The sequence below is a fragment of the Oratosquilla oratoria genome, chromosome 30, assembly GCF_046742065.1.
Source record: "Oratosquilla oratoria isolate Oo_2021 chromosome 30, ASM4674206v1, whole genome shotgun sequence".
NCBI classification, from domain to species: Eukaryota; Metazoa; Arthropoda; class Malacostraca; order Stomatopoda; family Squillidae; genus Oratosquilla; species Oratosquilla oratoria.
Window position 1 is genome coordinate 11454642 of NC_134806.1, and position 12500 is coordinate 11467141.

General features: G+C 37.8%; 1 protein-coding gene across 24 annotated transcripts in view; it reads right to left on the minus strand.

The window, feature by feature from the left end:
• The window catches only part of Cadps (calcium-dependent secretion activator 1), a 1142346-nt gene that overhangs the window by 387212 nt on the left and 742634 nt on the right, over positions 1 to 12500 (minus strand). For 2 of the 24 annotated variants that reach the window (XM_076212571.1, XM_076212570.1), the window contains exon 12: positions 12498 to 12500. This exon is cut by the window's right edge and continues 84 nt beyond it. The exons of the other annotated variants lie outside the window; for them this stretch is intronic. In XM_076212571.1, the coding sequence (XP_076068686.1) occupies positions 12498 to 12500 (3 nt within the window). The remainder of the gene's footprint in view (positions 1 to 12497) is intronic. 24 annotated transcript variants of the gene reach the window in all.

A 12500-nucleotide genomic window follows, 5' to 3' on the forward strand; every position in this document is an offset into this window, starting at 1 on the left:
GCAGCAGCGGCAGCAGCAGCAGCAGCACGTGAGCCACGTTTGCGACGCCGCATGCCGCATGCGTTACGCGTCTACCTGCCTTAAGACTGAGCTCCTTCTGCGGCTAGGGGGGGCGAAGCCACGTGGGGAAGGAGAAAGGTTAGAAGGTTAGTGTACGTTAGTTAATGACTAATTAATTAAAAAAAAAATCGGCTTAATTGTGTTCACATGCGACACTTTGGTTGTGTCGATTTGGGGTTAAAATAATACAGTGTGGGTTACAGTAGTTTTTGTACCTGCTGCATCTTCAAGCCTACAACAAAACCAGGTGTTGGTCTCGCATCACGGTTCTACAAAGCTGTACATGGCGTGGTCTTGCCTTCAGACGTTGCACATGGATGGCAGAGAAAACATGAATTGTTTGGGGGAAACAATGGGACAACAACAAATAAGAATAAGAACAACAGGGCATCTGTGGGTATCTTGATGGCATAACCAATTACCATCAATTCACGACGCTGACGACAATGTCTTCATCCGTCATTATCTTTTAGTCATTATTAAGCTAACTCCATGAAAAGTGGTGTTCCTGATGGAGTTTGTTTAATTAAATTTCTTCAAGGGGACCGTATGATCATGGAGAGAATGAGGAAAAGGAATTATTTCTAGAGCGGTTCATTTGTTTTGTTAAAATTACTCGGTATTTTCACGGGCTGATCAATCATACCGATGTTGTGGATTAATTAGGCGCGCCGTCGGGCGGAGGGGTTGGCAGACGAGAGACCAAGTGTTGTAGCTCTGAAGTACTTTTGTGGATTTTTGTGATCAAAGAATCTCACACACGATAAGTCATATTTTCCGACAAGTCTATGTATATTTTTGGTGGGGTTACAGAGATATTTTTTTCTTTATGCTCTCTCTCTGTCTCTCTCTCTCTCTCTCTCTCTCTCTCTCTCTCTCTCTCTCTCTCTCCGCTCTCTCTCTTTCCCTACTCTCTATCTCTCTTACACACATACACACACACACACACACACACACACACACACACACACACACACACACGCACACACACACACACAGATACACACCCACTTTCACATATTAACAAATGTGTAGATTGTGTGTTTAGCAGTTAGGGAGCATATGTGTACTCTACATGTGTACCGAGGTGTACTGTTGCGTGTGTATGAGCATGTTTGTGAAGGCAAATGGGATTAGGGATGGATATTAATGTTTCAGGGATGAGGACTCATAGCTCTTAAATAAATAAAATCATCAGACACTACATAGTTGCAAGGACACGGAACGCTTACGTAAGGTTTTTCAATGTAAAATGGCAACGATTATGGTAGGAAAGAGTACTTAGAGGTGGTGGAGGGTAATTCACGAGAGTGCAGGAGGTTCGAAAACAAACAGAGCCCATTTGGTATATTTAGAATGAGGAAAATGGGTGTATCCATGGGTAAAGCATACTCGATGAAAATAATTGCAAGTCATAATGAGGAACCAGGAAGAAATGTAAAAGAAAGAAGGTTACTGACCATAACGGTGGAAAAAGATAATTATGAAATAAAAGATGAAAACAGACGAGACGTAGGAAAATTGCAAAGATGCTGAGTGATTAATGCGAAGGTAGGCAATGGGTTTATGATTTGGTTTAACATCGTAAATTCCCCCTATCAGGAGACTAGGACAGTGCCCCTTGCGAGGACTTAGTAGCGTAGTGGAGTTTAATGAACCATGCCTTTGGTCCGACTCGCTGGCGGCAGGGTTCGAACTGAAGTCACTTCGACCTCCGCCGCAAGTAGCGACGCTCTAATCCGCCAGCCAGCGGACATCCTATAGGTAGACTGTAGAGAGGAGCGAGGTGCAGAGGAAGAGTTCTGGCTGAAACTAATCAGAGTCAGAAAAGATGGGTGAGGGAAAAAAATACAGAAAAGTTTGGAGTGTGACAAAGCCAGTGAAAGAAGAGAAGTATTACTGCACATTTCTATGGACAAAAAGTGTCAGTTTAATTCATATTTTGAAAAAAAAGAATACTATATATTTATACTTGGGAACAAATATAAACGCTAAAATACTACTGGAGCAGAAGACGGAGGTAGAATTTTCTGGATGTAAATAAAATAAAATTGTCGAGAGAAAGCGAGTCGTATCTTAAAGTGGTCAAGGTAAATATAAGGCCTTACAGATCTGAGAATCGACGGCGAATAAAAACGAAAAAAAAAAGAGACGAACAGACACGGAGAAAGCGATATATGTGGGGAACCACAGATAACGTTATACATATTCAATCAGAGAGTCTAGGAAATTCAAAATGAAAAAGGTAAAAAGGGCAGAAACAAAGAAAGCGATACAGGGGATAGGGAACTAGAATTAAGAAGATTCAAAATAAGTTTAAGGAAAAATGAGATGGGTAAAAAAAGAAAAAAAGAAAGAAAAGAAGACATATAATATAGAACTATGATGGGAATATTGAAAAGAATCTCGAAAATGGTGAGACAGGGAAGTGTGATATAATACTTACAAAAGAATCGGAAATGATAGGATGTTGCTGAAAGCTGGATACGCGACACTGAAATGTTCTGCAAGATTCAGGTAAGAGTAAATGTATAGAGCATGGGTACGCGAAAAAAAAAATGGAAGGGGAGTGACTTATCAAGAAAGTACATGAGGCAAGTATGGAAGACGAAGCTGGTAGGATCGAAAGAAGGATGAAGAAAGTGAGTATTAAAAAAAAAAAAGAACAATGAAAGAAATTGATGCGTTAGTGCATGAATGGAAGATGTAAAGGAGGAGATATCTGCAAGAGATGGAGGTGGGAGGGAGGAAGAGAGGGAGGAATAAGAGGTAGAGGAAGAGGAAAAGGATAAGGATACTGAGGGAACGGTGATTGGGAAAATCCCAAAGGAGAAGTATAAGAACAGGTGATGAAGGACGTTTCGTTCTTATTTGCCCTTTCCAGTTAAGAGGTTAGCTAAACGGTTTCATTGTGGACATCGCTAGCCACTGATTATATTCAGATTTAGGGGAAAACCTCTTGAATATGACAGGCTACAATTTCTTTTCTTTTTCTTAACATTCGTAGACAGTTAAAGGAGCAAATTCTAAGGGCTCTGAGACAACTTGGTATAAAATTTCGGGTTACAGATCATAAAACAGTTGTTAGATATAATCAATCCAATTCCTGTTAGAGATAAAAATCAATTCCAATAACAATTACTCAAAAATTCTAAGAGTTTTCTGAAAATGTAGAAGAGTTCACTAAACTTTACCAAACATAAGCAAAAAATAACTTTTTGAAACAAACTCATAGATGTTCTAAAAAAACAACAACTATTATTCAAAGCCAAACAGGAGTCTGTACCATCCCATGCACCCTTTGTGACAACATTGGTACTAGACTCAGTTACTAATGTAGAAACTTGTCATGGAACATGAAAAAGCTGTTGGATATAATCAACCCAATTGTGCTATTCTTAACCACGTTAAAGATGAAAATCACGTTACAGACTGGAACAACGCTTCATTAGTTTGCAAATCAAATTGAAACTTGAAAAGAAAAATAGTTGAATCCTTATGTATATTCAACATTAACTAATTCAAGCTTTTGCGAGGTCAATTCTCCGCTTATGACCTGATTTGACCGCTCTCATGTCTGTGGGCAGGTCATCTACGACGTGATTTCGTCAACGGCTTGGTCACATGACTTTATTCTTTTTGTATATAAACCTTTATGCTTTATAGGTCGTATTTATGAGTATATTGAAGAGGATCCGGGACTGTGATCGAAATATGTATGCATTTTTCAAATTTCTTTGCTATTTCTCCATACTGGGGAACTTTGTTTAAATTGATCCAAGTGTTAGTACTTGTTGATCACAGATATACACATGAGTATAAAGGAAGTCAACGACTAAATCACAAGCAAGATGGCGATGCGTTTTTACTTCTCAAATCGTCCAAGAGTAAGGTCATTATTTGCATCATAGTGAACTCTCGATGGTAAATAAACAAATAGATAACTAAGCAAATGAATAAGTAAATAAACAATTAAATTTAATAAAAAAAAGTTGGTTCAAGCCTTCCGTGCTTGTAAGAACTAAGACGACCATTCTCGCATTGGCCAAGAATAGCGGAGTCTACCCTCCCAGGTGAAGAGGAAAAAAAAACAGCAGAATTGCACCATATTCAAACATACAGGTAAGAGTAAATGTATAGAGCATGGGTACGCGAAAAAAAAAATGGAAGGGGAGTGACTTATCAAGAAAGTACATGAGGCAAGTATGGAAGACGAAGCTGGCAGGATCGAAAGAAGGATGAAGAAAGTGAGTATTAAAAAAAAAAAAGAACAATGAAAGAAATTGATGCGTTAGTGCATGAATGGAAGATGTAAAGGAGGAGATATCTGCAAGAGATGGAGGTGGGAGGGAGGAAGAGAGGGAGGAATAAGAGGTAGAGGACCGTTCGCCCACTAACTACAACAGAATCAAGTCTCGTAAAAAAGATAGATAAATAGAGAGAGAGAGAGAGAGAGAGAGAGAGAGAGAGAGAGAGAGAGAGAGAGAGAGAGAGAGAGAGAGAGAGAGAGAGAGAGAGAGAGAGAGAGAGAGAGAGAGAGAGAGAGAGAGAGAGAGAGAGAGAGAGAGAGAGAGAGAGAGAGAGAGAGAGAGAGAGAAGGACGGGACAAGTTTAATCTCCCCCCACCCCCACCCCCACACGGAAACAACACAAAAGTACGAAACTAAATAATTCCTACCTGCATCCAGAGGTAATGAAGGACCCCGTTTACTCCCTACATTCCCCCCACACTTGTTCTTCTCTGGTTCCGTGTCTTTATTGTTCTAAGTGAAAGTTCTTTTTATCTAATTTTCTTTCGCACGAACTCTTCCAAACCCCGAATCTTCACCTATCCCCCACCTTTCAACTGGTATAAACAGCCCTGTCTACTCCATACCTCCCTCACTATGCAATGTTTTATATTCTACCTTCACTTATTTCATTTTCGGTCTTCTCCTTCCTTTCCTTCCATCCACTCTTGGTTCGTTAATGTCTCTTCAAGCCAGTCCTTCCCAATTTTCTTCACCTTGTCAAGGTTCTAATCCTATTTGCCTCCATGATCCTTCGACATGTGCCCTATTTCATTAAAATTTCACTTGACATTTCACTAATTTTCCTGGTTACACCTACATCTTCAAGTAATAATTTCCAAGTGACTCGACATATTTTGCCTAACAATGCTGACCATGTTCATAACTCGCTTAGACGAAAAAAAGTGCTAATGCTAATTGCAGTATACTATTCACTATTCTCATGTTTACTAATATTCAAATCTCTTTTCCTCACTACATTTTCTTGGAGGACAATATGTTCCTTTTGCATCCACTAATCTATGTTCCGTTTCATGACCCATTCCTCTGTCCGCTATCAAGTCTAACTCCCGAATACCTAAACAGTTCTATGTCATTCAAATCACTTCATTTCGGTTAGATTTCCAATGGTCCTTCTTCACTTTTGTCTGGTTTATGTTGATTCTCTCAACTTTCCTCTCGCACAATCCTTCTCAAACGTAGTTAAAAGTTCTCTGATTTTCTCTTTACTATTTCTCATTATTACTATTTTGTTTGCTAACCTCTACCAATCCATTCTCCCTCTATGAATAAATGAATAACTGAATGTAAATAGATAAATTAGTATATAAGTACATATATAACTGAACAAGATAAATAGATAAACAAATGGATAGATGATGTAAGAAAACAGAGAAGTTGTTCTGCGTCTTTCTTTCCTTTCGCTCTTTCTTAACTGCGGCCGTGTATGTATAATCTCTCTCCTACCGTCCACATGGGCATCAGGTCCATGGGGCTTTTCCCTCGTCTAATTTCATCTAATTACAGCTCAACCATACAATTTCCGTGGGATGGGAAAGGGTTCAGCCTTAAATCCTTAAACAGCTAGTACCCCCTCTATTTTTATTTTATTTTATTATCTATTTGTTTATTTGTTCATATCTTTACTTATTACTTTGAGTTTTATTACCTTTTTTTTTTTTTTTTTTTTTTTTTCTTTTACAAATGGGTAACCTACTTCATCGCTTGCCTTCTTCTCTCTCCAGCTTCTTTCAGAGATCCTTTATAACCAATCTATCGTGTTTCTTCCACCGTTCTTCTTCAGGCCTTCAGTTAACTTACTACCATCACATTTATGCTCATCTTCGCTGTCATCTCCATTTTCCTCTCATTTACGTTAGTTCCTCCTACCCCCACATCTCTCACTCCCAGATTTTTTATTTTCTTCCCTTGTTCTTTTTTGTACGATGAATAATTCTAAATTATATTTCATCTATGGACCTTTCATCTGTTTTTTTCTTTTGAGTGTTCATTACCTATCTCTTCATTTCCTTAGAACCTAAGAAAGGCACCGGTATGAGGTGGTCTCGCGAGAGGGACGTCAGAGAGAATGATCTCCCTGCTGTCCATTTCCAAAACCCGTCAACATCCTCACATCTGTTTGTAGGTGCAGCCCTAAGGGCCTGGTATTCGGTCCTCGGACTGAATCCACAATTTCTCTCTATCAACTTTGGCTGCAATTCTTAAAAATAAATCCTACATTCACCCCTACCCCCATTTCTGTTTCTCCACTTTGATGTTACATCCCTTTACTTTTGTTTCTAATCTAATGATTCTTCCCTCGCCCAGTCTTTCCCTCCCATTTTTCTCTTGCTCTCTACCTCTCCCCTCTCTCTTTCAATCCTTCTCTCTTCCTCTTTTTCTTTTCTTTCCATTTTTGTTTCTCCTCTCCGTTTTCTCTATCTCCACCTTCCCACACACGCGCTAAAAGATAAAGAATATTTTGGACTGGAAGAAGAGAAATTACAAAACACGTTAAAGTAAAAGGATTTAGGTATATCATTAACCAAAGACTTCTATTCAGGTACATATAGAGCCCTCCGGCCCCTCCCCCCCAAAAAAAAAAAAAGACGACGACATGAACATGGAGAGAACACATACAACTTGACGTCAGTAACATCAAATTGTATGTATTAAAGATGTTAATTATAAGGATGTAAGGAGTAGACTAAGATAAAGGTAGTGTACAACCCACACATTGAAAATGGTACAGGTGCGTTGGAAAGCGTCCATAGTGACATTAGAAAACGGGTTCTATTTCTGCGTCGAATGTCACATGAAGAGAAATTGTAGAAACCTGAGATAACACTGGAAGGGAGAAGAGAGGGGTGACATGATTAGCCTATCCAAGGACGTTGAATAAAAGTATTTTATAGATTATGATAACCATGTGATTAAATTAGAGGATAAGACGAGGGCTTATAAGCTAATCATCAAAAAAAGGAGAACGTAAGAAGGATGACATGAAGATCGGTCTCCCAGTGAGATTAATCAATCAATTATTCCTTAGCCTAATCATTCTTGCTGGAGACCCATGGCATCGTTAAAACCGGCCATGGTCACGGGACTAGTCCATAGACTGCGGTGATGTGATGGGTTGTGATAGATGCGTTGGTTTGAGGGATCTTGCATAGTGTTGTGTGCCAGTCATTCTCACGTGCTTTCCTATGGAAAGGAGTTTTGTTTCCGAATAAAGATGACTTATTGGGGTTGTTTTAGTGCAGGTTATTATCGTTCTTATGACTTTTTTTGTATTTACTGTTGGTTTCCTCTATCTTCTATTGCAGGGAACCAAGTTGTGGGTGCATGGGTTGGTGTAGTTCTTAAGAGAAGCTTGTAAGTTGTGATGAGTCTTTCTTTCTGTTGTCCAAATCCTGTGCTTGCTACAGCTTTAAGTTCGCTCTATTTTTTTCTTGTTTTCTCTATGAGCTTTGTGTCGGAAGCAAAGTTTGTGTAAAGGTTTGTGTAAAATATAAAGTCCAATACAGCAGGGCTGTTATTCATTGGAAGGAGCAGTCAGGAGTCATCAACAGTACTAAGAGCATGATGCCATCCAGCGTTGCGTTAATAGTTTTTCAATTTTTATCAGATATTTTTTTTTAGGTATTATTGTCACCTAGTTTGTAGTTATGGTGTTGTATAACTACTGTTAAGTCAACTCTATGCAATTGTTTTTATGTTGTGTTTTAGGTATGGGAGGTCATGTGTGAAAAGGTTGAAAGCAATTAGTGATAATGTTGCACCTTGTGGGACATCGTTGCAACCTATAACTTTTTGACATCCAATAGAGCCTGGTCCTGAGAAACTCTGCATTCTTTTTTAAACCAAATTTTTGAATTTTTGTCACTTAATTCTTGTTGTTCTGCACACCGTTTTGTATAATCTTTTTTTGATGTCATGCGTTTTAAGCACAATATCAAATGACATTTTTTTTTACCTCTATTACCATCATTACTATTCTGTCTGGTGACGCCTCTTCGTTAAAGCCATTCGGCATTTGGTGTGTGAGGTTTGTGAGCAATGTGTTAGTTGAGTGGTTTACTATGAATTCACACGAGATTTGTAAGTTCTTATTCTCTCCACACTCAGTCTTTCCATTAGCTTTGAGGTTATTGAGATAGGTCTGCATGATGCTGGAGACTGGTAGTTTGCTTGATTTAAGATAGTGATTATAAAAGCTCTTTTCAAAATTGGTCATGTACTATTGTTTGTCCAGATGTAATTGAAGATTGCTGTTGGTGCCAAAATGGGCTCTGATCTTAGATGTTGTAATTTCATGTCTTATCAAGGCCCTCTGTATTTGACAGTTTTAATTTCTATATGGCTTCTTCTGTGTCCGCCTGTGAGGGGCATGGTGGAGCATGTTTTCCACTTTATCATATGTATGAGTTTTGTTGTTCTCGTGCTCTGGTTGTTGTGGCTTTGTCACTAATTTTGGAAAATTGACTGGGTTGTTGCAAGGTTACCTTAGTTTGGCATTCTAATGCGCTGGTTTTACAGCCTAATGTGTGATAGGTATGTTGTCATTTTAATTATTTTTCAGCTTGACTGTTCTCCACATCTGTTGACTGTTTTGTCATATATTCTCGTAGTTTCTGATAATTTCTCCCAGTTCTTCTCATTCTCGTTGTTGACTTATTTCGATTTTTTTGGACAAGTCGGTAAGAGGTGAATCAGGTATATCTATATATAGATATATAGATATATATGGATACGTATACATATATATACATATATATATATATATATATATATACATATACATACCTTATATATATATATATATATATATACATATATATAAACCGTATATATTACTGATGAAAAATGAAGTAACACATGGATTATAGCTAATACCACAGTCTTTTCTTTTGCGTCGACTGTGATATTAGTGATATGTATGTCTATATATATATATATACATATATATATATATATGTATATATATATATGTATATATATATACATATATATATATATATATATATATATATATATATATATATATATATATATATTGACAAGTAAATACATTTCATTATACCTATATATTTTTCAACTGACTGCATATTTCCCATAAAAGGAGTCAGCCACCTAGCCACCACCCGCGAGGCTACCCAATTACCAAATCCAAAGTTTGGAGAGGAAAAGTAGAAAGAAGTAGTTACAGATAAAGTAACTGTGTATGACGACATTGGCTCCTTCTACGGAGACGCGCTCTATCATCATCTTAGCCTGCGATAAAAGCTGCCACAATATGGGAGACCGGAGCCAATTTGGTCAATATATCGGTATTTCTTACCACTTTTGTGGTCATCAGCTGTGTGTGTGTGTGTGTGTGTGTGTGTGTGTGTGTGTGTGTGTGTGTGTGTGTGTGTGTGTGTGTGTGTGTGTGTGTGTGTGTGTGTGTGTGTGTGTGTGTGTGTGGTCGTGCTTACAAATTTATTTTTATTTAGTTGTGGTATGCAGGATAACCCACTTATGGATTCCCGTTTCTTTTTTTTTATTATTTCCACAGGTCAAGCTTTCCTTTTAATTTGCTTGCGTTGCCTAACTGTACTATTTCCTCTTTCATGTATTTTCGAATCAGTGCATCCGTATAGAAATATATATATATATATTTCTTTATATCTTTCAATCACTCTGTTGTTTCTAAGCTTCCATCTTTCTCTCACTTACTCTCTCTCTCTCTCTCTCTCTCTTTTCCTCTTTCTCTCTCTTCCTGTGTGTATGCTTATGTGTGTTCATCTATGTGTTCGTGTGTGCGGATGTGTATGTGTATATGTGCTCTTGTATGTGTGCATGTTTATTGTTGTTATTCAGCTTCTTGTATAATTCTAATTTTAGTGCGTTTCCTATAATATTTTCCTTTATGTTTGTGTTCATATCATGATTATTTTTCATACCTCAGCTGGCAAATCTTTCCTTTTGTTTTGGTATTCTGTCAGTACTTTTGAGGTTTATGACATCCTTCATATTTTTTTTTCTGTTTTGAATTTCGGCTCAGTTTCCACTGATGCTACATCTTATTTTTGAATTGCGCTTTTCTTGCGCACTTGTACAGGGAAATCATATATTTCTTTTTTTCTTCTTGTTGTGATAAAGTGCTAATTTCTCTAATCTCTCCATGCATGGCTGTCATTTCAAACTCGAAATCCATCATATAGTTTCTCTTTTGAGTTTTTGACTTTGCTATATCTCCGAAAAACGTTCTTTGCCATTTCTTGTTCAAGCCCGGATCTTGGGTGTTGCCATTAGAGTTTCTGTTAAAATCAGGATGATCTAACGCAAGTTTTATCATTGTCCTCTATGTATATACTCTCATTATTTTCCACTCACCTTTACAAAGATTCTTGATGACATCACCGATTTCTTTTTCCTTTTCTTTCCCCTTCAGTTACGCTTCTTTCAGTCTGCTGTTATCATAGTTTGGCTCTCACCAATATGTTCCGCACAACACTGACAAGATTTCATTCAATTTTCAATTCTAGGCTTGTCATAAAATTCGTATAGAGCTCAGTGTAATATTTTGGATAATCCAATACATAATATCCCCTTTTGTATGTTGGTATCATAAACTTATAAACTGATATAGATACTTATTCATTCAATTGATCATTTCTTTATCAACAGAATATCCTTGAATTTTGCTAACTCCATCTCTCTATTTCGAGTATTCTCTTGGAATTACTGTTCTTACTTTCCTTTCTTTCAAGAAGTCTCTTTTCCATTCCACCATATTTTGCTGTTCATCAAATTCCTTCTGTTTAGTTATCATAAACCTTTTTTTTTTGTGCTGTGATGTACGAAGGGCAATCAACTTGCTTGTTCCTCAGTAATGTTTTCTGTTCCCTGTTCAAACTTCTTTTTCATATATATTTTCCTTGAGGATCTATTCATATGTTTGTATGTAGGTACCTTTTCCCCTTTTTATATAATTATGGAAGCAACACCTCTTAGTTTCCATCAAAATGAAATATTTGCCTGTACACATTCTTTACATATCAATGTGTGTGTGTGTGCGCGCGCGTGTGTGTGTTTGTGTGTGTGTGTGTGTGCGTGTGTGTGTGTGTGTGTGTGCGTATATGTGACTCACCATGGTCTTGGATCACGTGTTGGATTCGTGTTTTTTTGTATGTTTACATATACATTTACAGATATGTGTTCCACATGAACGTTCCACTTGATTTGTTATTTGTCGGGACGGAAATTCCATGAATTATCATTTTATATATATATTTTTTTCAAACTACAACTTTTACAATTACTACTCAACTAGTCTACTTGCTCTCGACTTTACCACGCCGTCGCAAACAACCAAATAAAAAGCGCAGGTGATCAAAGTGATTTATTACAAAACTAAATAATGGCCGAAACTAATGAGTTAAAAACAAAAATCGGCAAACGTAACCATATCCACTTTATGAGCTTATTTTGGAGCTACATCAACACCGGAGAGTGTTTCAGCGACGGCAGACAGCCCTACTGCATCAAACCGAATACGAAACTGAGGAAAAAAAATCTGCAGAGGCCTTTTATCAAATGCTACTCGACTTGTACGTATTGATTGCAAGGGATTTGAGCACTTAGCAGATGCTGGATACGCACTACTTTCTCTGAAGCCCTTCGAGTTTGTTTTGTCTAACGATAGATGACTTCAGTCGGACGAAAAATGGATCCCCGACTGAGAGGGGGTCGAGCCATATCCTCCCTTCTCAGTTCAGCGTCTAACTTTCGACTGAATGAAATCGTCTCGTATTTGACAAAACCAAGATTACGACGTATGTCGTGTGAAAGGTGTTAACGTGTTTTACGACACTGCGATACAAGAAAATATAATAAAACAAATGATGAAAAAAAGCCTACAAGTATTATCGAAAAAAACTGTTGGCAGAGACTCCGAAACCACCGATTATCCGTTTTATGGGCAGCAAGATCGGCCTAATGTACTCTACGACTTCCTGTGTCATCTACGATCTACAGCACATCTTGTTATCCCATAAAATTCCAGAAAGTTCCAATAGCTCTGCAGACAGCCTCATCGACTCTCTTGTCTTTTACCGTCATCCTCTGCAACGATAGGGTTGTCTTTTGCGCCAGGAGACTCACCGC